A 22,298-nucleotide genomic window follows, 5' to 3' on the forward strand; every position below is an offset into this window, starting at 1 on the left:
AGAGAGTGTTTGCTGTCTTCTTGTGATCAAACAGAATCAGTCTGAAACAATGGATGTTCTGAGCGACCTTCTGAACTGCACAGAGAGGGCATTCAGCAAAGAACCTAAGAAGAAAAAGACTGGTGAGTCCTTCCTGCCAAAAGAGATGGAGCGGGATTGTTAATAGTGTCAAAAGACAGGAGATGGCAGTTCTGCATTAGTGAAGCACTCTTGACTGCATCAGTTCTGGTTTGATCCATTTATCCCCAGGAGAATCCTCTCTCCTTCGTTCTCTTTCCTTGTCTTTCTAAATCTCTTCTCCTGCTTCAGCTCTCTACCCTCATTCTCAGTGGGTTGTGTTCCTGTGTGTCTCATAAAGGACAGGTGAGCTTCAGAGCTGGCCATTGTTCAGATGAGCAGTGTCCAGCGGAGTTCACTCTTTTTGAGTCCTTGTTCTGTATTGGCCAAGAGCTTGACTGAAGTGGTGGTACCTCCCTGGGCACAGCTGTAGGCTCTCCTAACAGCTGGCAGGCCTGGAGCTTGGTTCTTTCAGAGCTCAAGTTCTGGGCAAACTAAATGGGTCCTGTGTGTAGATATGGCCTGTTTGCTGGCTTAGTGAGTCCTTGCTTAGGGCCTGTGGAGTTAGGATGGGACTTGACTAGGAAGGAACTTGGTCCTTTTGACTCCCTCTTTAACTGTGGTCTTGCACTCTTTAAATCTTCATGTAAATTTGAGGTTGCTCTCAAAAGAAAAGCTGTAATTGGTTTGGTTGTATGTACATCAGGATTCCCAAACTTTTGCATTAATGGACCAGTTTCAAATGTCAGCACTTTTCATGGTCTGCTGTGACTCCATATTTCATTGACAGCTCTATAAAATGTATATACTTTTCCTTACTAGCTGCTGGTCACTTTAGTGTGGTTGTGTGATTTGCAGAAGTGCTGATCTATGTAATGATTTAATGGATTCATACCTGGTAAGGCTTTGCAATGGCCTAAAGACAATTTCAGGCAGGTTTCTCCTACAGTTGGTGGCCTTACAGTACATCTACAACCTTTAGCTTCACACTTGGCTGTTTCTGGTCTGTGCTGCTGAATGACTACTTCTGACAGTCAGCTAGAAGGTCTTTTTTTCATGGATGAATTTCTCTGTAGTCCTTACTGATGTGCCAGTGCAGTGATTTTACCCCTTCCTGACATTGTTTGTTCCTGCGCAGACAACACAGAGCCAGGATGGGTCGAGGTGATGGTGGAAATCCTTCTCTCCCTCCTTGCCCAACCAAGCCTACTCATACGTCGGATTTCCAAGAGCGTGTTTGTACGGATATGCCCTAATCTGACCAAGAGGGGCTTGCAGCTGATCCTGGATGTAAGTGAGGCATTAGCAGGGCATTGTACCATTTCCCTGTCTTTTCCCTAACGGATATAGAAGCATGTCTCTAGTTTGGGATTAAATGAAAGCCTCCTTGATTTAAAAGATGTCTAACAGCCTGTTGCTGAGTTTTAAATGTACCTTACAGAGAGCTGTTTATTGGTTTTGTTTTTAATGGAGCCTGGGATCTGACTCTAAGTCATATTCTTTGGTAGTTTGAGGCTGAAGAAATTCCTGGGTCACTTTATATAGCTGGTAGTTTTTATGTGCGAGTATAAATGGCAACAACTTCTTTCCTCTGGAAAGGCTAAGCATAGTGGTGCTAGAAATAAGTGACATTGAAAATCTGAATGGGTCATAGCACTGAATAAAGTGCTGTGTTCTGGGAGAGTAGTACGTGGTTTGCAAAGATGTGCTGTCAGGTACTTTATGAGATGAACCTAATACTTCATTTGTCACAATCAAACTGTGTGTCACCAACCTCTTCAGTTTTTTTCACCTTTTTTGTTACTTATAGAAGGAACTTAGCAAACATGATATTATAAGCCAGAAAATTGAATGCCCTTACTATTTCATTATTCAACTGGCTGGCTTACTGTCTGTTGTACACAAGAAATGTGTCCTTGCACAATACTGAAAAACCCTCATGTCCCTCTTTTTTGCAGGTTCTTGACCCATACCAAGAGCAAAATGAAGAAAGTGCTGTTGTTGTGATGGAAGAATCAGACAAAAAGATCAAATCTGCACAGGACACGGTAATTGTTGTGCCACTGCCAGTGACAAAAACTCTTCAGACTGTCACTGTTTAATCTTTGTCCTGATTATATCTTTATATTATTTATATTTATATTTACATCTCTATATTATATAGGCTGGATTATATCTGTCTAGAGTAAGATTGTTATTGCTGTATTAAGATATATTTTTGAAGTGTCGCATACAAATGGCCTGTTGGAAGTGCATGTTTCTTAGACTTTTGGCCTTGAAGGACAGTGCTGTTGTAGATATGGCTGTTTGAATACTTGACTTTCTGAGAAGAAATGAGAGGCTCAGAAAGTTGGGGCTGTTCAGCCTGGAGAAGAGGAGCTGCGTGGAGACTTCATAGCAGCCTTCGAGTATCTGAAGGGAGCTACAAGGAGGTTGGAGATGGACTCTTCATCAGGGACTGTAGAGTTAGGACAAGGGGGAATGGGTTCAAACATAAACAGGTGAAGTTCAGGTTAGATACAAGGAGGAAGTTTTTACCTGTGAGGATGGTGGGGCCTTGGAACAGATTGCCTAGAGAAGTGTTAAGTGCTCCATCCCTGGCAGTGTTCAAGGCCAGGTTGGACAGAGCCTTGGGTGACATGGTCTATTGGAAGGTGTCTCTGCCATGGGAGGGGATTGGAACTGGATGATCTTAAGGTCCTTTCAAACCCAAACCGTTCTTTGGTTTGGTGGCTGCAGTCTGAAATTAGCACAGGCCTCTCCTTTTTGCAGCCACAAACTGAATCATTGCTGTGATGTGCAGCCATCTGAATTCAAGATCTCAGGTTTTCAGCACTGGAGAGATTCAAGTCCCAAAGCATTACAAGTGTTAGCAGAAAGGAAAGTCACATGGAGGCTGTAACTTCAGATGTTCCTTGGAAGCTTCTTTTTGGTACTCATTTAATATGACTGATAACTCTGTATTTTGTTCTGCTTTTAGCTCTTGTGAAGTCTTGGCATCTCATTAACTGGGGTGTCTTCCCTTGACTCTGAGAGCTGCAAGCAGGGCAGTGGGGTGAGGGGAGGCTTGAGTTTGTATTTCTGAACAGTGATACACCTGATAATTGAGTAGGGCTTGTAAAGAATGGTGGGCTCAGGAGATGAACTTTTCTTCCTCAGGATGAGGAAGAAAATGAGGACTCTTCAGGTGAAGGCGACTCTGAGAGTGACAGTGGAGATGAGGAAAAGAATGAAGAAGTTGATGATGATTTTCGCAGTCAGCTGATGAATGTTCTCCAAGCAGGGAATGCATTGGTACGTTTTCACTGCCTGACTTGATACAGATACCAGGAGGTTTGGGGTGGTGAAGATGATCTAATAATACACACATCTTATCTGAGCCCATGCAGTGACAACCCTGGCAGTCATCTTTGTATGGCATTTGAAGCAGGAGGTTAGGATCTTCAAAGCAAGCTTTGGGAATAAGTAATTTGTTCTTTTATTTATTGTTAGTAAGTCTTGAGTGCTTTAGCTGGTCTGGTCTATCATGGGACAGCTTGTACTGCTGCCTGTAATAAGCGAGACTGATGTGGACTAAAGCACTTGAGATGCTGTTACATGTTGTCTGTGTTATTTGGCCTATGTGGAGGCCAAATCCCAGTAGGCCACTCTGGAGACTTCCTGTAGCAGTGCTAGTGTGGCTTAATAATTCGTCCAAAGAATCATTGCTGTTGCTACATATACAGCAACATATTAACCTCTTCAGTGAAGGAACAACAGCACAGAGGAGTCGGTGTCAAAGCCTCAGCCTCTTCCCTCTCCTGATCCTCTCTCTAGCTCTACCTGTTAGTACTGTGCAGCCAGGAGTACCTGATAGGAAATACAAACTAGATTACTCATGGGTCTGAAAATGTATTTCCTCTCCCCATACTGTTATTCTGGGTCTAGAGATAGCTACCTCTCTACTGCAGTCTGGTCTTGTCTGCAGTTCTCTCCGTGCTGTCTTTTGGAAGTACTTGAGGTGTCATGTTGTTGTTTTTGCATTCTAAACCAAAAAGGCAGCAGAAGAGAGTGATGAAGAGCTGGATGATGAGGCTATGATGGCTCTTGACACGAACATCTCAGCCCTTTTTGCGGAGCAGCAGAAACGGGTCCAGGCAAAGAAGGATGAGAAAGACAGGATTCGGAAAGAGAAAATCCTACGGAGGGATTACAAGATCAAGGTGGGAGATACGTGTTTGGTCTGAAGACTTCTGGCTTACTAGCACATTAGTTGAAGCCTACTGCATACCATTGGCTACTTAACACTGAAAAGCTTGGACATGCATGTGTGTGATAAGCTTCTTGAGGTTGGGGCTGGATTGTTCTGTCTTTGTACAGCGTGTGGCACAGTGATATTGCAGTCAGTGACTGGGACATCACAGGCCTGCTTGAAAACAGAAAACAGGACTGTGCTTTCAGGAAGTGAACTGTGGTTTGCATTTGCTGATTGGAAATGCTTCAGTTTATTAGATCATTTCCTATGTCTACCCAAAGGTACGTGCCTGTCAGTTGATGTGCCTTAGTGTGACATGCATAAAATCCCTCTGGTAGTTTTGCAGTGTAAGCTTTTTTTGGCTTGTTATGCTAGTAAAATCAGGAGGATTATGGTTAACACCCCTGATTGTTTGTGGCTGTAATACTGACTTCAGGCCACCTGGTGTCAGCATGGACTGTCAATATTTGGGCATCCAGGGACAGTTCCAGCTGCTCGTGTAGAAATGTGGTGTCAGATGGGCTAAGATGAAGGCTGAACAGGGTAGCAAGCCACTGGCTTTACTACATTTTCATTCTGATGCTTTGCTATAAAAGGCTGATTTTATGCTAATGCACTGTTTGGGGCAGCAGTGGGGCCTGCAGGGATGAGAGCTATCGGTCAGTGGTGCTGATAGAGATCTACGATGAGTTACAGTGGTTGCAGGTCTGGCCAGGTGGCAGTTATTCACATAACTGCTGTTTCTAAGTGGTGTCACTGTACAAAATAAGACTGAAGTCAACAGACTGCCTTTGATCTTTCATATTTTTAATTTTCAGTTTCTCATGCCCTAACAGTACAAGTGATAGCAGGTGTACAAATTGCAGTTGCAAATAGTTTTCTTCAGTTTCTCCAGTCTGAAAGAACTGCTCTGGGTAGATCTATCATGTTTCCCTGTCTGCATTAGTTCTTATGTCAGTAATTGTGTGTTTTCAGGTACTGGATCTGATTGAAGCATTCCTGACTAAGCAGTCAGAGAATCCCTTGGTGTTTGACATCATTGAGCCCCTGCTTCGGGTGATTGAGCAGTGCATGAGCACAGACTCTGACAAGCAGGAGGTTGACTTCCTCAAGAAAACAGCCAATATCTTCAGGTAAGTGTCCTCAGTTTTCCACTTAACAGGTAATAGCTTTTGATAGACACCAGTGGTGTTGGTTGAATCTCAGAAGTTGTCTTTCTGAGACTGAAGACAATTACTATACTTACAGACTGTGTAGCACCATACATGTGCGCAATGCTTAGTCATAACCTGCAGGCAAGATAGTAGGATTTGAGTTTTCTAGTCTAAGGGACTTCAAGTGTCAAACCTATTTGCAGATGGAAACCTCAGGAGCAAACACTGGTATTGCAGGCATGGTGCCATGTCACTGCATTATCTCCACAGGTCTCTGATCTCCAAGTCAGACCATGCAACACCTCCCTAGTGTTACAGAGTTGCTGCTGTGGCTGGAATGAAGCTCCCAACAAGTTTCAGGCAGAGTGGAAGTTCTCTGTTCGTGGCCAGAAGTGAGGCATGATACAAGATAGACAAAGACATAATGCCTGGTGTGTGTCAGGATGTGTCTTCTGTACGCCACTCCCTGACATCCCCAGTGCTGCTCTATAGCATTTTCAGTGCTGCTCTCTACTCTGTTGAGAAGCAGTTCTGCAGTAACAGCGTTTGAGGAAGCCAATCCCCTTTATGAGCTCTGGAGAAGAGTTGACTCTCTTGCCTAAATAGGCGCTAGAAGGCAGAGCGGTAAATCTCACCCTTCTTGCCACAGCAGTGATTGCCTCTTTTGCTGCCAACAGCTAACACTATTTCTGTTAATGTATCACCCTGAGCCCAGTGATAAGGTTTCGTAGCCATCTGTTCCCCAGAGCTCCTTCTGTAGGTAATAGCTTTGGGTTTGGTTTTAATGCTCTTCAGGAACTCCCTGTGCCGAATGAAGCAGTACTGCAAGAGAGTAGATGTCCTGCAAGAGGATTTGCACGCTTTTGTGGAGAGGCTTGTGAAGAAAGCCTGCAAACACACTGACTCCTCAGTGGCTCTCTATTATTTCAGGTGAGTGTACACTCAGTGCTGTGGGCTGACTGTAAGCAGGCATAATATTGCATGTTAAAGCAGTTCAGAGAAGCAAGAGACTTCAAGTCTAGGTGCCAGCATCTGTGTCTTACATGAGGACTAGTCAGTCATCCTGGCAGTCTGAAGCATTTTCAAACAGATGTCCATTGTTTTGGTGATCATCTTCAGTGGGCTCTGTGATGCAGAAATAGTCTGGTACAGCTTTGCTAATAGTGATGGGAAGTGCTTCCTTGAGGCTTCATCGGGGAGCAATGAATTGTGTGTGTACGGATGAGAGGAATTTATAGTCTGCAGTGATTGTTTTGTAAATACAGTGCTTTACTGTCTTAGTGATAGCACAATGAGGACAATAATGATTACGATTCTTGGACCTACCAGTACTCACTCCTTTGCTGCTGAATACAGGTGAATTAGGGTAAGCCATGTGTGTATTTGTTAGGAAACATGAGTCTTGCTGTTTCCTGGTGTAAATGGGAGTGCCATTTACTGGTTAGGCTCTCTTGTGACTTGCAGGCAGTTTCAGGAGGACTTTCATACTCCATATGGAATTTCTCAACACAACTGAGTATGCAGTGGATACCATGTTGCATGGTCAACCCTCGGTGTCACTGGGCAGTGTTGGCTCTGCAGCACACTGGGCTTGTGGCTGTGCAGGAACCACGGTACTTCCTGGTATTGCAGGGCTGGCTGTGTGTGCTGCACAGCTCCCTGACAGCTTCCTGGCAGTGGCAGTCCTGAGTGGAGCTGTGCCTTTTTCTCACAAGCAGCAGGCTCTCTGCATACTCTCTCAGTTGATATATCCGAGTTCTCCAGGCACACAGCAGTCTGGGCTGGGAAGGCTGCAATGCAGCACTGCCTGAGCTGTGCAGGCTTGGGAATGCAAACATCCTCAAGCACTACTTGTCAAAAACGTGAGTTTGAAGAACTCAGGCTGACAGTGGTGATGTCTGACTGTGGTGACAGATAATGAAATGATGCAGCCTCCTAAGATTTGTTTGTCTTTAGGTCTGGCAAGAATGGGTTAGATAGAGACAAGAGGCCCTGTCAGGCAATTTAACCCTCCTAGGTACAGGATAAACTGCCTGCATCATAGAATCATAGAATAGTTAGGGTTGGAAAGGATCTTAAGATCATCTAGTTCCAACCCCTCTGCCGTGGGCTTCTGCCCTCAGGTGGCTTTGCACAGTTGACACTGGTAACTGCTGTGTTCTTTCCTTTTCTTTTTTAGTGCCTCGTTATACCTGCTCAAAGTGTTGAAAGGAAACACACCTGATAAGTCATCAGCTACCCCTCTGCCAGAGAAACAGAACAGCACCATCCCACAGGCTTCTCAGGTCAGACTGCAGCTGCTCTTGGGGCAGTGGGGTTTACCAGTAAAGTTGCATTATCCCATTTCACTGAGTGGACTTTGCTTGCTCTGTCTCCTGTTCTGTGGCCTGCAGATGCCTGTCTACATGATTTGTTTTTCATGAAGCTGTTAAATTCCCCATCCCCTTCTGGCCCATCCCCTCCTGTCTTTGCAGTGCCTGCTTGCCACAGCCACCAGGGGCTGCTGGTGTACAGTGGTTAACTGGAGAAGCCCGATGTATAGTTAAGCTGCTCTACTGGCTGATTTGCTATTTCATATTAATCTCCTGGCACTCAGAGTTCTTTTCTGGGAGGATGCTGAGGAGCAGGGAGGTACAGGACAGTGGTGGATGAGAGTGAGGTTTGGGCTGAGTTGTCTCAGGGTGAAGCAAATGTGGAGCAGCCCTCATTTCAGTGATGGTTGTTTGCAGGGAGACTTTCCATCTGGTTGTTCTTTAGGTGTCTATTGTGGAGCTTTCCTCTAGGTCCTCTTTCACCTGCTGTGTCTGCTGAATTCCACGGATGTCTGAATGTGGTGACCCTATGTATTGGGCAGCTTAGTCCGGTTAACTCCACTAGAAATTTAGCAAGTAGTGTTTCACCAGCCAGCTGATACTTGTCTCTGAACCTCTCAAATTGTGTTCAGGAATTAGTGCCTTAATCCTGTTGACATTTTGTGGGGGAGGAAAATAAACAGGGCCACCTCATGTCAAGGGAGGGCCTGGAAATTACAAGCACAGAGCTATTATTAGCAGCTGAAAAGACAGCCAGTGTTTCTAAGGCTTAGTGAGAGACTGAGAGTGTTAATCCAAGCGGCTTTTATTCTGTGCTGGGCCTTTCTGGAAAGAAAAGCAAAGTGGGAGATCTGTGGGAATTATAAACAACATACTTGATGTTGAGGCGAGAGTGAGACATGCTTCATAGCATCCTTGTGCAGCTTCCAGGGAAGGCTATTGCTCCTGTGGGAATAGAGCTGTGGTCTTGACCAGCCAAGGGCACAGCCAGCAGCCAAAGCGAGTTGTTGGTTTGGGGGAAGTGACATGGTTCAGTTTGTATGATGCTGCTGGTGCTGACTTGGTGTTGAGGCCAGGAAGCTTTTGCAGTGGGGAACCAGAGACAAGGGTGTCATGTGTTTCCAGTGGGTAGTGCTTTGTGAGCATAATCTGGAGCTTTTCAGTAGCAGGAGAGTAGAACTAGAGCAGACCCTATGATGCAGTGGCTAAGTGTGTGACTACAGAAGATTTTTACAATAAACATCTGCATGGGAGGAGGAATCGTTTTTCGTCCCCTGCAGATGTGTGTGTCAAATAAATGCAAAGCACAGACACTTGGCTGGGAAACTGAGGACAGATATTTCAGGATCCATTTCCTCTGTCCACTCTAGCCTGTGTTCAGCTGCAGTAGGCCTGGGAATTTGACTTGAGAATGGGACACAACACTAACATGGGTTTAACTTGCTATGGGGCCATGGAAAAATTGCTTGGGCAGAGGTTAGGAAAAGGTCCATCCACTATTGTGAAGATTACAGCTTTGACTCCCAAAATTCAATGCTTCCCTGCTAAGAGGAGAACAGTAAGGAATGTTGGGATGCTGTGCTCCATGCCTCCCTCTCCATTCATCCTTGTGTTGTTTACATCCATAGTGTCTGTGCAGGTCTTGGCTGGGTGCTGTATGTCTGGTTCCTTGTTCCCCACCAGGGGGGGATACTGGAGCATTTACAGTGTTCTAGGCTAGCTGGATCCCTCATCAGAGCTAGGGCTCGTCTGCTGGGTACCCAGAAAACCTGGCCATAGCTGTTAAGTGTGTGTAGATCTGGGTATCTATATACACTGGTATCTGAAGATTCTGATAACTCTGTATAGCTGGCAATGCCATGTGCACAGCACAGCTGCTGTGGGGTAGGCTTTGAGTGCTCTGTAAACCTTCTGTGTTAGACTTGCCCCCCCCAAACTTAGAAGTACAGCCCCCACACTACATGCAGTGTTTGTAGGCTTACTAGAAAGCTGTGCTGCCCTTCACTAACGTGGTCATGTGGCCATCAGTACTTGGGTGAACATGTTTGGGGCCCATTTTGTTGCTTCTTTCTGGTTCTAAATGTTGTATCCCATGGGCCTGTATCATGTAAACTACCCAAGAACATGTGGTTATTGGAAAAACCTGTGTGCATTGATAGAAATGAATTTTTTTCATTGTTAGTGATTCATCCTTGTGTTTCACTGGAAATGTTTCTTGTTCTGCTTTTTCCCCTATAGCTTTTAAGCACAGGTTGTTTGGATATGGAGAGAGTGACTGCAGTTTATCAGCAAGCACTAACACAATTCCTGACTAAACGGAACAGTGCCCTTACAAGCTCCATGTTCCATGATCTCTTCACACGCTTCCCGGTGAGTGTTGCTGACTGCATGGTATGTTCCGCTGGCTCCCAAGTCTAGTTGTAACTCATGGGGAAGTAGGGAGAGAAACTTGCCTGCTTTATTTGTGGGCTTTTAAAACTGCTGTCAGGTTTCCTAGATCTTCCCCTGCTGTTAGTACTGTATGTTTTGATAGCAACATTGCAGAAGACCAGGATCTCATGTATGGTTTGGGCTGGAATACTGCGTGGAGAACGTAGATGAACGGAGGTCTGCTCTTTAAATACAGCCTGAGAAGCTTTGATTTTTCTTTTTCTACCAGCATTCAGGACAGTGGGATGAGCAAGGTTTACATGAGGCTGGACACACTATTGCTGATCCAAGCCAAGATTCTCTCAGCCTTCTTGGTCACCTGGGCACAAGATGGCTTATTTTCAGCCAGCTGTTGACCACCCTCCCCAGGTCCTTTTCTGCCAGGCAGCTTTCGAGCCTCTCTTCTCCAAGCCTGTGGTGATCCATGGGGTTGTTGTGATAAACAGATGAACACTTGTTGTCATCTGCAAACTTACTGAGGGTGCACTTGATCCCCTCTTCCACATCATTGCATCTCCTTTATAAAACAAAGGTAACAGTATACACAAACCCTGGCCCGTTTAAAGCTAGGGTTTGCCCACTTGCTAGAGCTTTCTGTTCTTTTAGTAGGCTTTCCTCTGCCCTCCCCAAAGAAACTATTTCACGTGGTGTGGTTGGAATAACCATCTGCACAAGATATCAGTGAACTGTTCAGCAAACTTCTGTCCCTGCCTTGTCAGAGCCAGCCCTTCCAATGCCTGTTAGGTGGTATTAGTGGTATTCCAGTAAGGTATTTACAGTCCAGATGCTTTCTCATTTCTTGTGCCCCTGAATTTGGGAGTATTTTGTCTGTAAGTGTAGAAATTTGGTGGATTAGACCAGAACAGAGGTTCATCAAGCTTTGTTGACAATTATTACTCCTCTAGAAAGGTTGGTTTGATCAAGAGTTGCAGCAGGGCACAAGTTTAAAGTGACTGGAGGTCTGCAGGGAGGCCTTCCTCCTGTCTGCTGTTTCTGGCCCTGTTAGCAGGTGGGTTCAGATCTTTCTCCAGGCTCTGATGTTCTGCAGTCTAACTCAGCATATTCTCCTTTGCCCCCGAGACTGTTCCTCTGTGCAAAGTGAGCTGCCTGTGTACAGGAAAATGCAGTCTTGAATCCAGAATCAGGCAGAACACAGGAGGTGAAATCTTTGCCTGATAGTTCTGAGTTAAGAGTTTTGCTGCTGATTTTGTTGTGTTCAGGATTTCACTCGGGGCTGGTGTGAGCAAAGCTGTTAATTTTCAAATAAGCTGTTGCTGATCTCTGGGCACTTTCGTTTCTTGTGGCATTTAATTCTCACTCAGGAAGCTGTGTAAAATACAGGCTGTTTTGCTTGAACACCAAACCTGTCCGCCAGCAAACCACTAATAAGAGATTGGGTCTTTCGTTACAGATCATGTGTAAGCCATTAGTAGATACTCTTGTCAAGTCTATCACAGCGGGAGCCAGGCAACATCAGCAGGTAAGAAGGAACGCAAACAAACAAAGCTGTATTAAACAGTCAATTGGAGAAGTCAATCACAGCAGCTCAGGTGATGCTTAATATGCTTAATGCTGCCTTTAGGGCTGCCCAATTTTGAGAAGTGGGCTTCCTAGGGGGAGAGCTTTTGCAAATACTGTCTTACTGCTTCAGGTGTGTGGCTGAAGTTGTGGAAATAGGTTATAGATGTGCAGTCGCAGGGGTTCTTTGGTAGCACCTCCTTTAAAACCTGCCTGCAGCTTTCAGGGTTGAGGCCTGATTGATAGGAGGTTTGCCTTCAGTTACTTATTCTTTGATTACTTTCTTATTGGTAGGATGTTCCCCTGTATTAATGTAGTGTGTCATGCTCCTTGCCTCCTAATGCTAACTGAGGGTTAGCTTCTGGAATCTGTTCTGCTCCTTGCAAGCTGTCCTGCACTTTCTAGGGCATGTGCTTCTGTGTCTGGTTTAAAACACCTGTACTATAGATCCGATTTGTGATGGTTGAGTGCATGTGCCTGACTAACACAGAGTTAGTGGAGCCTTATCAATAAAACATTGCAGGGTGAGTGCACAGCTCACTGTTGCATGAGCAGGGAATGAGGCCTGTCTGGGTTTTCACTGCAGTGGGGGAACCTTCCACGCAGTTAATAACCAAAAGCCCTCTGGGCCAGTAGCACTGTGCTCAGACTTTCCCACCCCCCAGCTGTAACATGCATCTATCCCCTGCAGAAATGCATCCTAGGTTGACCTTTCAGTTTCATAAATAGCTGGTTTATTGTTTCTGAGCATTGGAGGGAATGTGAAGGGTTAGGTGTGTGTTTGCTGTAGGGCTGCTTTATACTGTCAGTGTAAATTGCATTTCAGGGTCGTTTACCCAACAGGAATGGCTCTGATTTAGAGAAAAGAGTGAATTAAGCTATTTTTATGTTCAGTGGCTAGAAATAAGGATGCATTACAGAAATAACAAACAAATTAATTTTAAAGCACATACTTGAACCTATCCTCAAGAGACCAGAGCAGCATCCCAAGCAGGCAGCTTCATTATGTGGCTGTCTTTGCTTCCCCACAGGGAATAGCATTGTCCTTCTTTCAGGGCTTCCAGTTATCTCTTCAAGCTTTGTTTCCAGAGTGTGCTTATCTGTGGATGGGAAGAGTAGGGGAGGATGTGCAGTGTACTGTGTGTGGGAGACTGGGTAGAGAACATGGATATATGCTGCTATACAGACAAAGGCAGCATGGCACAATAAGCTGTGTAAAGCCTGTGGAGTTCGGGTTTGCAGCTTTGTATGTTTTGCACACTGCTTTCTTCTCAGGAATTCTGTCTTCACCTCATCAAATATCCAATTTTGCAGGTTTTCAGTTAAATATTCCCACTGGTTTTCAATGCAAATGTGCTTTGGTGGTATCTTAGAGGGTAGAGGCAAACTTGGTGGGTGTATGTGGCAAAGTCATATTTTGTATGAAGTAGGGGGATAACTTCTCTGGAGTCTCTGCAGCTCCTGGCAGCCTCTGGGGGAGTCAGGTGGAGAGGCTGGGCCACGAAAAGGGCTGTCCTAATTCAGAATCCTGAAGGCACCACGGTCTGATACCTTCCCTTTGGCCAGCCCCTATAGTTAAGAGGCAAGTGGGGTAGTCTCCCATTTTCAGCTCTGAATAGTGGCTTCTAATCATTAAACTAGCTTAATCCCAGAGACATGAGGCTTAATTCCCCTTCTAACACTCCTGTTATTAATGCTGATTGTTTTGGCTGTGCCTCCTGTGTTGATGTGAGCAGCTAATCCCACTGTGATTTTTGACTTCTTGGCTCTGCTGATCCCTTTGGCAGGGAGTCCCCAGGGCCATGCTCTGCATGGGAAGGTGGAGGCTCACAGCTCTGGCCACATGTCTTGTGTTGGCCTGGTAATGAGCCCTGGAGCTCTGGCCCACCAATGCTGGTGGCCACTATCCCAACTGGCCTGGATGAGGCCCTTTCCATGGAGGCAGGAGAAGCAGATTCGCCTTCAGGTTGGGCTTTTAGTCAGTTTTGAACTAAAGGAAAAGTGGTTCATGAGGAGAATGTAAGGGGGGAGGGTATTCCCTCCTTACCTTAATACCTGGGTGTTTGTGAGAGTAGCTTGGAGGGGTCTGCTCCAACTTTCAGCCAACTGGTCCCTGCCATACATGTCCAGCTCTTACTGCTCTTGCTGGGGTCTCTAGTGTAAAGTCAGCCTTGATCTCTAAGTGATTGCACTGAACTAGCCTGTTGAGGTGATTCGTTTCCCTGTGTGCTCTGTAAGCCATGGCATGTAGAGCAAGACCTGCACCTGCCTGGGCTCTTGTCAGGAAGCAGCAAACCTCAACTGTATGTGAGATGTTCCTGTGCCTTGTGTTGTGAACTACTGCAGGTCTGCTGAACTTAATTTCTGGGCAGTTGTAACTGAGAGAGCATCCTCAAGGAAGTGCAGGAGCTGTTCAAATGCTGCTCAGCTGGCTTGGGGAGGAGCAGTCTGGCCTTTCCAACCCCAGCCCTTTGTCCTGATCCTGGGGACCTCACTGTCTGTCTGGTGCCCAAGTGTCCGTGCAGTTATGTCAGAAAATGGGCATGAGGATGGTTTGCCTGAAAAGTTGCCCTCCCCTTGCGCACATTCATCTTTCCCTACCTTTCTCCCTTTTGCTGTGCTACAACAATGAATTTTGATGAATTCATTGGTCTTGTTCATGGCACAGAAACAGTTCAGGGGCAGGGGTGGCTGGGTGAAAGCTCAGATTTATCTCACCATATGGCAGTGCTCATTTAACATGAAATTATGGCTCCTGTGAAGTGAGTACGAGAATGCTGGAAAGCAGTTTGTCAGTGTGGAGTGTTGGCTGTGGCTGATGACTTGGACAACTGGGTCTTGCAAATGCTGCAGCCTTTCTGTACCTCCTGTTTCAGTCACCTCTGAAGCCCAGAGATCATTTGACCCTCAGCAGCAGTGTTGCATCTGTAAAGACAAAGGTGTTTGTGGTCATGGAATGGGTGTTGCATGCCTTTCTGTTAGGTGCATTTCTTTTGGCCTTTGTGATTGCTGTCGAGAGAGGTCTTCTGGAGATACCCAAAGGCAGGTGTAGCAGAGGGTGTCTCTTGATTTAAAGCTTAGTAGAAAAGAAGGAAGCATTAGTACAAAACTTTAGGTAGTGTGACAGACGTCACGTCAGCCCTGTTTCTCTGACACTGTTCCTACATGTCTAAAGCAGTGGTAGGTTTGTTCACCTCCATATTGAAGTCATCTGTGAGATAAAACGAGCAGCACATTGAGGGGTGAAAGTTCTTAAGGCAGTTTTAAACCTGGCTCACAGTGGTTGGGTTGGTAGCAGTAAGCTCAACCTGTATAACAAGTTTTAGACTGGAAAGGTGAATTTGCAATGGTCTTATTGAGACTGAACTTGAAACTGAAGCTTGTACATGAGGCCAAGTTCTGTTCCTGTGGTGTTACTCCTGGAGTGTGGATGCCTGCAGGAAACAGTAATGCAGGAGTTTCCCTGGAAGAGGAAAGAGCTGGAGAGGTTGATGTCATTTGTGAGAAAGAACAAAGGGCAAGGGATGCTTGACCAGGGAAGGGGGTTGTCATCCCGCCCACTTAGTGCCTTTTTAAACATATACATCAGAAAGATGCAAATGAAGATCTGTGTGACAATGGGTCTGCAAAATCACCTTGTTTCAGGCAGCTCATGCATCTGAGCTGGACTTCTCCCCTTTGGTGAGACCACACTGATTGCAGGACACTGAATCATCTGCTGCCAGTTCAAATGCACTGTGACTCTGGCAGCGGGTGCTTTGGATGCTCAGCGTTACCTGTTGGCTGGCCTATTTTTCACACTCTACATTGTAGTGTGGAGCTAAAGACAACTGCTGTCCCAGTGGTGCCTGTGTGCAAGTCAAAATGCTTCAGGCTTGGAAAGAATGAAAACACTGATGCTTGAATGTCTTTTATTGAACTGAGAAGTCTGGTGGGTTTTGCTGTGGTGTTTGTTTTGTTTTTTCTTTTTGTTACTACAGTAGCAGTTGGGATCTGTTTCCTAAACTCCTGTTGCTCCTTGCTTTCCCATGTGTCTGAGTTAAACCAATTTACAACTTGAAGCTGCACTGCGTTCTCAGAATTTGGCGTGCCTCGTGTGTGTGGTGTGTTGCACTGTTGTCCACTGTAGAAAGAAGTGAATAGTAACGGTATGAAATGACTAGATTGTAAGCAGCCACTGTGAAGCTTCTCAGGAGGACTTTTAGTGTGTGAGAAGTGCTACAAGTTACAGTAAAAGAAAGAAGGTGGTACAGAATGAATTTTTGGGGTAGTCTAATCCAGCTTAATGGATGCAGTTACAGTAACTATGACCTTGTAGGTGCTGTATCGGCCAGCAGGAGTATCAACAGTGGTAGGAAAATGGGAGCAGTGCGCGCATCACAATCTCTTTGTACATCCAGGTGGATTTGATAGCTTTCCCTTACCAACAAGGTGCTTACACCTGAGTAAAGTGTAGGTAACATTTCTAGACTTCAGTACCTACATGCATACCAGCATACGTATGTGTGCTCTAAGTAGCTTAGGTACAAATGACAGGTAGGGATATAGTCTTCAGTGGTAAGACTGGTATGGGAAAATGACAAGTCATCAAAAAATGGAGCTTGTGTTACACATTTGAGCTGACCTGGTGCTGATGAACTGTGTTAAGCTTCTGGCACAGATGATCCCGTTGGCAGTGCACAGCCTTGCAGTTAGCCAAGCAGAATGTGTGTGGTGCTAATGGGGAGGGAGGCTTGTGCTGGTTTGTTGACTAAGGACGTTGCTGTCGGTCTGATGTCTTCCACAAGCACTAAACACATTCTCTTAAATTCTCTTTAGAGAAAAAAGATGGTGTGAGCTTGTTCTTGCTTCCTCCTTTTTTAATGCAGTTTGATCTTACTACTGCAGGTGTTTTCTAGGAGACTTTGACCTTCAGATTACTTCCTTGTGCCTTGTTTCAGTGGGTGCAGCGTTGCTTTTTCAATATGCAGAAAAGGTTTGGGTTTTTGGCTTGTGCTGATGGAGTGTAAACCAGGGATCAAGGTGTGTTTACTTTAATGATTGTTGCATGACTCAGCCACATACCAGAACCCTCCTGAGCCTCAGGTGAGGAATGTCTTCCTGGTTTATTTTTAGCAGCATCAGTATGATGAGCATAGCTACAGTAACATCTAGTTCTGTGATTGTGTAGTCTTGGGCTGTGTCTCCGATGCTGTTACAGCACAAACCTGTTGGTGGTGTGTTGTTAATTGTGGTGAGGTTCTTATGGCGTTTCCAGCCCTTCTCCCCCATTTTCATAGATGCTGGGTCTGCCAGAGGACTGGCTGAGTCTGTGAACTAATGCTTCTACCCTAATTTCTACCTTAAAGCCTTACTCTGTTAGTCTGAGGATCAGGTGAAGAAGGAGAATGTGTGGCTGTTTGCACTGCAGTACCCAGGCTTACTGCTGATGCAGGCTTCTGCAGGCATGTCCATATTCTAAGTGCCAGCTCTGGACTGGAAACAGGCTGGATCGTGGCCTTTCTGGAAGCCTGGAGTGGAACAACCAGGCTTTCCCCTGAGAATTGGACCTTGTTGAGCAGCAGTACTGAAAACAGCTTGGAAAGGAAGACTAGCAAATGAAACATCCACTGCTACCAGGAGTGAAGCGTTGTCCCCATCTCGCTTGTATTGGCAGGCAGACCACTTATAGTCTGTAACTTTTTCCTAGGGTTTCCACAAACGATTTGATACCTGTCTCTTGTCCTTCTCCTCAGGGAAATGCACTAGGAGTGTACGTTTCAGTGCAATTGCTGAGAGCCTTTGCAATTACTTTTGCACTGTGGTCAGTTTGAATACATTTACATGTAAAACTGCATTGATTGAGGATGTTGCAGTAGCTGGGAGCATAATGGTGCTATATTTGTCCATCAAGTGAGTTTATCTTCTGTGATTTGGCTAGAACTCTGCAAAGCTGATGTAAGTGCAGAGCTGTCATGAAACTCATAAAAGTCATTTTACTGAGTGTGGAGATGAGAATGGGCACTGAGACAGTTCAAAATGTCATCTTCTGTCACTTAGATTCATTAATATTTCAAAATGTGTTTTTATAAAGCAGTCTGTGACAAGGAACCCTTTAAGATGTATCTACTAGAGGGTGTATTTTAGGTAAGTTGCTAATTAATCTTGGTGCTTTGGCAGTCTCCCCAAGGGGATCAAACATATATAGACATCATTTTACAGAACTGAAGCAGTTCTGTGCCAGAGCTGCCATCACCAGAAGAGTAAGATTTCATCCCAAAGTCCTGCCAAAGAGGTCTTGGCTGTTTGACAGTTATCTTTCTGAACTGTTTATGTTCTGTGTAAATAACTAAGTTAAAAAGTAATTAAAGTTTAGTACAGCAATAATAATAAAAGCACTGCAATGTGTCAGAAGCCAGCACCCCTCTTTGTGTACGTTGGGCAGTTCCTCGTGCTGGGTAGATGAATGGATCATTGCATTAATGCACAATGCCTTGCCTGCATTCTCACAGGTGGTTTCCAGCAGGTGGTGTAGGAATATTGTTATGGAATATTTTGTGTAAGCAAAATTACTAATAATGAAGCAAAATAAACCTCCCCAGATAAGTATCAGCACCAGTTCAGTTCTTCCCTCTTTGCATCAGCAATGAGACTTGGGCTGCTGGTGCTAGCAAGGCAATAGGCCATGTCTGAAAGGTACCATTCCTCAAAGCATCTTCCATCCTTTTGGCAGAGGTAGGGCACACTGCTCCTGTGTCGCCCATAAAGGTGTCACTAGGAGGAAGGCTTGTCCCAGGGTCTGGTTGAGACAGGCAGATCTTCAGAGGGTGTTACTCACCAGCAGTGACAGCTTCATGTGCAGTATGGTCTTACAGTGGCTCTTACCTTTAAGCTTTGTCCTTTTTGTCTTCTGTTCATTATGCATTCTCTGTTCAATGAAGAGAATCCAATTGCAGCTGGAAAATGTTATGTCAGAGTGACATGCTTTGGCTCCAGTCAGTGTCCTGCTCCTGTTCCTGTTTTTGTTTTGTGTAAGGAGATGGTCAAGGAGACCCTGTGTTTTGCAAGGTAAAGCTGATCTGTGGGTGGGCTCTTGGGACATTTTTGTGCTATTTCATCGTAAGCTAGCAAAGCCCTGTGACATGAACTAGCTCTAGGTATGTAAACTGTCCCTCTGAAGTCGAAGAGGAAGCAGTTGAATGCTTAAGTGTTTTGCTGGGTCAAGGCCAGAGTGCTCTACGTTTTTGTGTACAGATTTTGAATTCATAGACCTTGAGGATGGTTGTGAATGTGGATTATTGCATCCCAACCTCTCATTTTTGAGAGTGTCTCTTGCACTGGGATAGCTCAAAGAAATTCTTCTCTGGAGAGCTGGGGGACATTGACAGGATCTATAAATGATGTTTTTTGGAAGGGTGTCCGATGCCATAGCAAAACATCATGCTGTCTGATGAACTGCTTTATAAACCATGTTTCTCTCTCCCTTTCCTCTCACTGTTGACAGTTGAAAAAGATCAGTTTAAATTTTTCAGATCTTCCTGACTGCATTTAGCCTGAGTGCTTGAAATCCCATGGCATGAGTTTTCCCTTGTATTTGCATTGAGAACTTTGTGTGCTGATGGTGTGTTTCAGTTGAGCAAGGGACCCCTGTCACTGAGTCTGCTGGGTCTCTTTGGAGCATCGTGCATGTTGTTTGCTGTTCATGTTTGTTTTTCCCATCATATCAGGGTTTTTTGTTGTATTTCATGGTGCCTTTTAATGGCCCCTATGTCTTTTGCAGGAAGTGTCTAGCAGATAGATGCCTGCATTGCCCATACACAAATCCGTAACGATAGCAGGCATTAACTGACTGGCACACAGAAACTGCCCTGTTAGCAGTCCCAGTCCTTATATTCCACCATACTCAGGGCAGTACAAACAGAACATGAAAAAGCTCCTGTTTGCCTCTTTATTCTCATTCTGAGGTACAGACTGTGTTTATTCTGCTTGCTACTGATTCTAGTGTGTTGCTGGGAAGAAATAAGGAAATGGCCACCTACATTTTAGTTGTTTCTGCAGACACAGCTGCTGGCCAGAGCTGCGCAAGGATGGGGCTGATCAGTAGTATTAACAGCCCTGCATGTCAGATGGACTTACTGAGTTAGATACATACCATATTGCAGTGATTTTACAAGACTGAGTAATTTCTTAGCCTACTAAATTAAACTTGCCATCTGACACATTGGGAGTTGATAGTTTTTAAACGGAAAGTGAACCACCCAAGTGTGTTCTGCTCAGCCTGACAAACAGCCCCTCCAGTGCTTTGATAAGCGGATATTTGTGGAGAGCAAAGGGGAAAAGTTTGCGTGGAGGCAAGGTCATTGCTATGTATTTAATAACAGCAAAATAAAACCAGGAGGGGAAGAAATGTCTGTGGTTGTGATGAAATTAGGGACTATCTCAGTCATATGGGCTCAATTTATATTCATGGTACAAAATAGTACAGAAACATCGGGGTAGAATCCTGGTTTGTTGAAGTTCTGGGTAGTGATTTCTGCTGTCTTTACAGTGGGGTATTGGGTATGGTGTGGAAATACTAGCAAGTGTGTTGGAAGGTGTTTTGTTGGCAAGTGAAGAAAGCTTAGGGCTTCTGCAGCCTAAAACGGAATGTCAGCCTGGGCTTGTTTACTGGCAAGTATGTTCTTAAGAGTTCGTGTGGAAGGATGGATGGCACATCTCTGACAGGGTTCAGTGCCAGGTTGGACAGTTCTTGGAGCAACCTTGTCTAGTGGCAGGGGGTTGGAACTGGATGAGCTTTAAGGTCCCTTCCAACCTAAACCATCCTGTGATTCTATGATTATGTGACCACAGTAGGTCCATTTTTGTTGTTTGGGCACAAGGGAAGAATGGAGTTTGGATGCTTCTTGTTCCTTGGATGCTTTCCATTGGGATGTATTAAAATGCCACTCCGCAAAAGTTGAAGTGCAAGGAAGGAGATTAGTTTTCTCTACAGGATTCCCCAGCAACCTCCTAGCAGAGCAGGGTCTCAAGCCCTGTGCCCTCTTCCCAAGGGGCGATGTGCAGCCCATGTTGTCATGGTGCTTCTCTCAGTGCGTTCTGCAAAATGGAAAGGTCTGGTGGCAGATGGAGAAATCTACAAAGTTCAGCCCAGTACAGTCTCATTCTGTTTAATTTTTACTTTTTGCTTAGCAATGCTCTTTATTTCAATGTTCCAGACTAACAATTTTTACTGACATGTGAGTACTTCCTTATGCTTTTGAAAGCTAAACCTCAAGAGTTGATGCTGGAGCGAATTGCAATTCTGATTTCTTATTTTCTGCTGATAAATGTTCTGAAAAGATGAAAACCTTTGTCCTTGCAACATCAAGACTGGCCTAGTGAACTGGAGACAGCAGCTAAAAGGCACAGGGTGCCTAGGCAACGCAGGGTGTTTTTTGAATGCATACTGCTCTTAAATCTCTTGAATTATTAAATTTGACTTCAGCCAAGTCTCTTTAAATAGCCTGCATTATGTGGTAGCTGCCTTCTGAATAGCCTAAAGAAAATCCTATTGGATGTCTCTCCTGAATTCAGGAAAATTGGCTTTGTTGGTCAGAGGAGACATCTGGCTTGGAAAGTGTTGGGAGGAGCAGCCAGGTGAGGGAACTGGAGGAGACAGCTTTGGCTTTGTTCTTACCAACCTCTGCAAGCAACTTGAGGTGTCAGTGGAGTTTCTTCACGGTTTTAGTACAGTGTGTCTGCTTAAAATAAAAAATTGACGAAAGGAAAGCTTTAGGGAATATATATAGATATATATTCCCCAAATATATACACATATATGTATTTTTCCCAAGAGAAAAGGCAGGGTCAAGAGAGAGGATGATTTTCCAAGAGGTTTCTTGGTATTTGCTAATGTTTCTTTGAACCTCAGCTCCTAGGACATTGTGTGAGAATCTTTCCTTTGATTTCTCAACAGAAGAGCATTTCTTATTGTGGTGTTTAAGAGTGAGTAGCTTATAAAAGCAAAGTGGAAATGCTCCAAAATAAAGGGGAAAAAACAGGAAAAGCTCCAAAATGCTAAGAAACTATATTGCCTTAGATATTTTTTTATTTTTTCTTTTCAAATTGTGACTTTATTCTTAAATCAGCAGAGAAGTTATTTGGGAGTGGAGGGGGAAATGGGCATATTTCCTGATTATTATTGTTGGTTTTTAATCCAGGAAGGGAATGGCTTGCATGCATTGCAGTCTATTGCTGTTCATTTCTCTTCTGGTCTCAGTATGCCCTATGGTACCAATATTCCCCACCAATTCTGTAATTAGGCATTATGGAAAGAGCAAGAAAACACCACTGCTCTTGGGCACTGTGTTCTGCTCCTGATTTACTTTGTGTTCTCATGGCTCATTTAATTATGGCATCTTATTATTTTCAAGAATTTAGGATAATAAGATATTGACTTCTTTTTTTTTTTTGGAGGGAAACATTAAGACTGATTGGCCTTTCTGATATGGTAAGTGGTTACCCCTGGGAGAAATGAATCTCTGGTCACCAGAGCAGCAGACCAATATATGGATTGTTCTGTATGGATTGCTGTGTCCTGAGGGTCTGCTTGTTGGCCCCTGGTGAAAGGAGAAC

General features: G+C 44.7%; 1 protein-coding gene and 1 long non-coding RNA gene across 2 annotated transcripts in view; one reads left to right on the forward strand and one right to left on the reverse strand.

The window, feature by feature from the left end:
• MYBBP1A (MYB binding protein 1a) overlaps nt 1-22,298 on the forward strand; it is a 57,933-nt gene that overhangs the window by 10,428 nt on the left and 25,207 nt on the right. The window contains exons 14-23 of the mRNA XM_061470369.1: nt 35-122; nt 1,196-1,347; nt 2,016-2,105; nt 3,217-3,351; nt 4,095-4,259; nt 5,267-5,424; nt 6,241-6,375; nt 7,625-7,730; nt 9,996-10,127; nt 11,599-11,667. Coding sequence (XP_061326353.1) covers nt 35-122; nt 1,196-1,347; nt 2,016-2,105; nt 3,217-3,351; nt 4,095-4,259; nt 5,267-5,424; nt 6,241-6,375; nt 7,625-7,730; nt 9,996-10,127; nt 11,599-11,667 — 1,230 coding nt within the window. The remainder of the gene's footprint in view (nt 1-34; nt 123-1,195; nt 1,348-2,015; nt 2,106-3,216; nt 3,352-4,094; nt 4,260-5,266; nt 5,425-6,240; nt 6,376-7,624; nt 7,731-9,995; nt 10,128-11,598; nt 11,668-22,298) is intronic.
• Nucleotides 12,417-14,210, reverse strand: LOC133277995 (uncharacterized). Its single transcript, XR_009746419.1, has 2 exons — nt 13,753-14,210; nt 12,417-12,805 (listed from the first exon to the last, which is right to left on the reverse strand). It is a non-coding gene; the product is annotated as an uncharacterized LOC133277995 (long non-coding RNA).

Source organism: Pezoporus flaviventris, unplaced genomic scaffold, assembly GCF_033815535.1.
Source record: "Pezoporus flaviventris isolate CSIRO_AGI_PZ_B2104156 unplaced genomic scaffold, CSIRO_AGI_Pfla_v1 ptg000063l, whole genome shotgun sequence".
Lineage (NCBI taxonomy): Eukaryota > Metazoa > Chordata > Aves > Psittaciformes > Psittacidae > Pezoporus > Pezoporus flaviventris.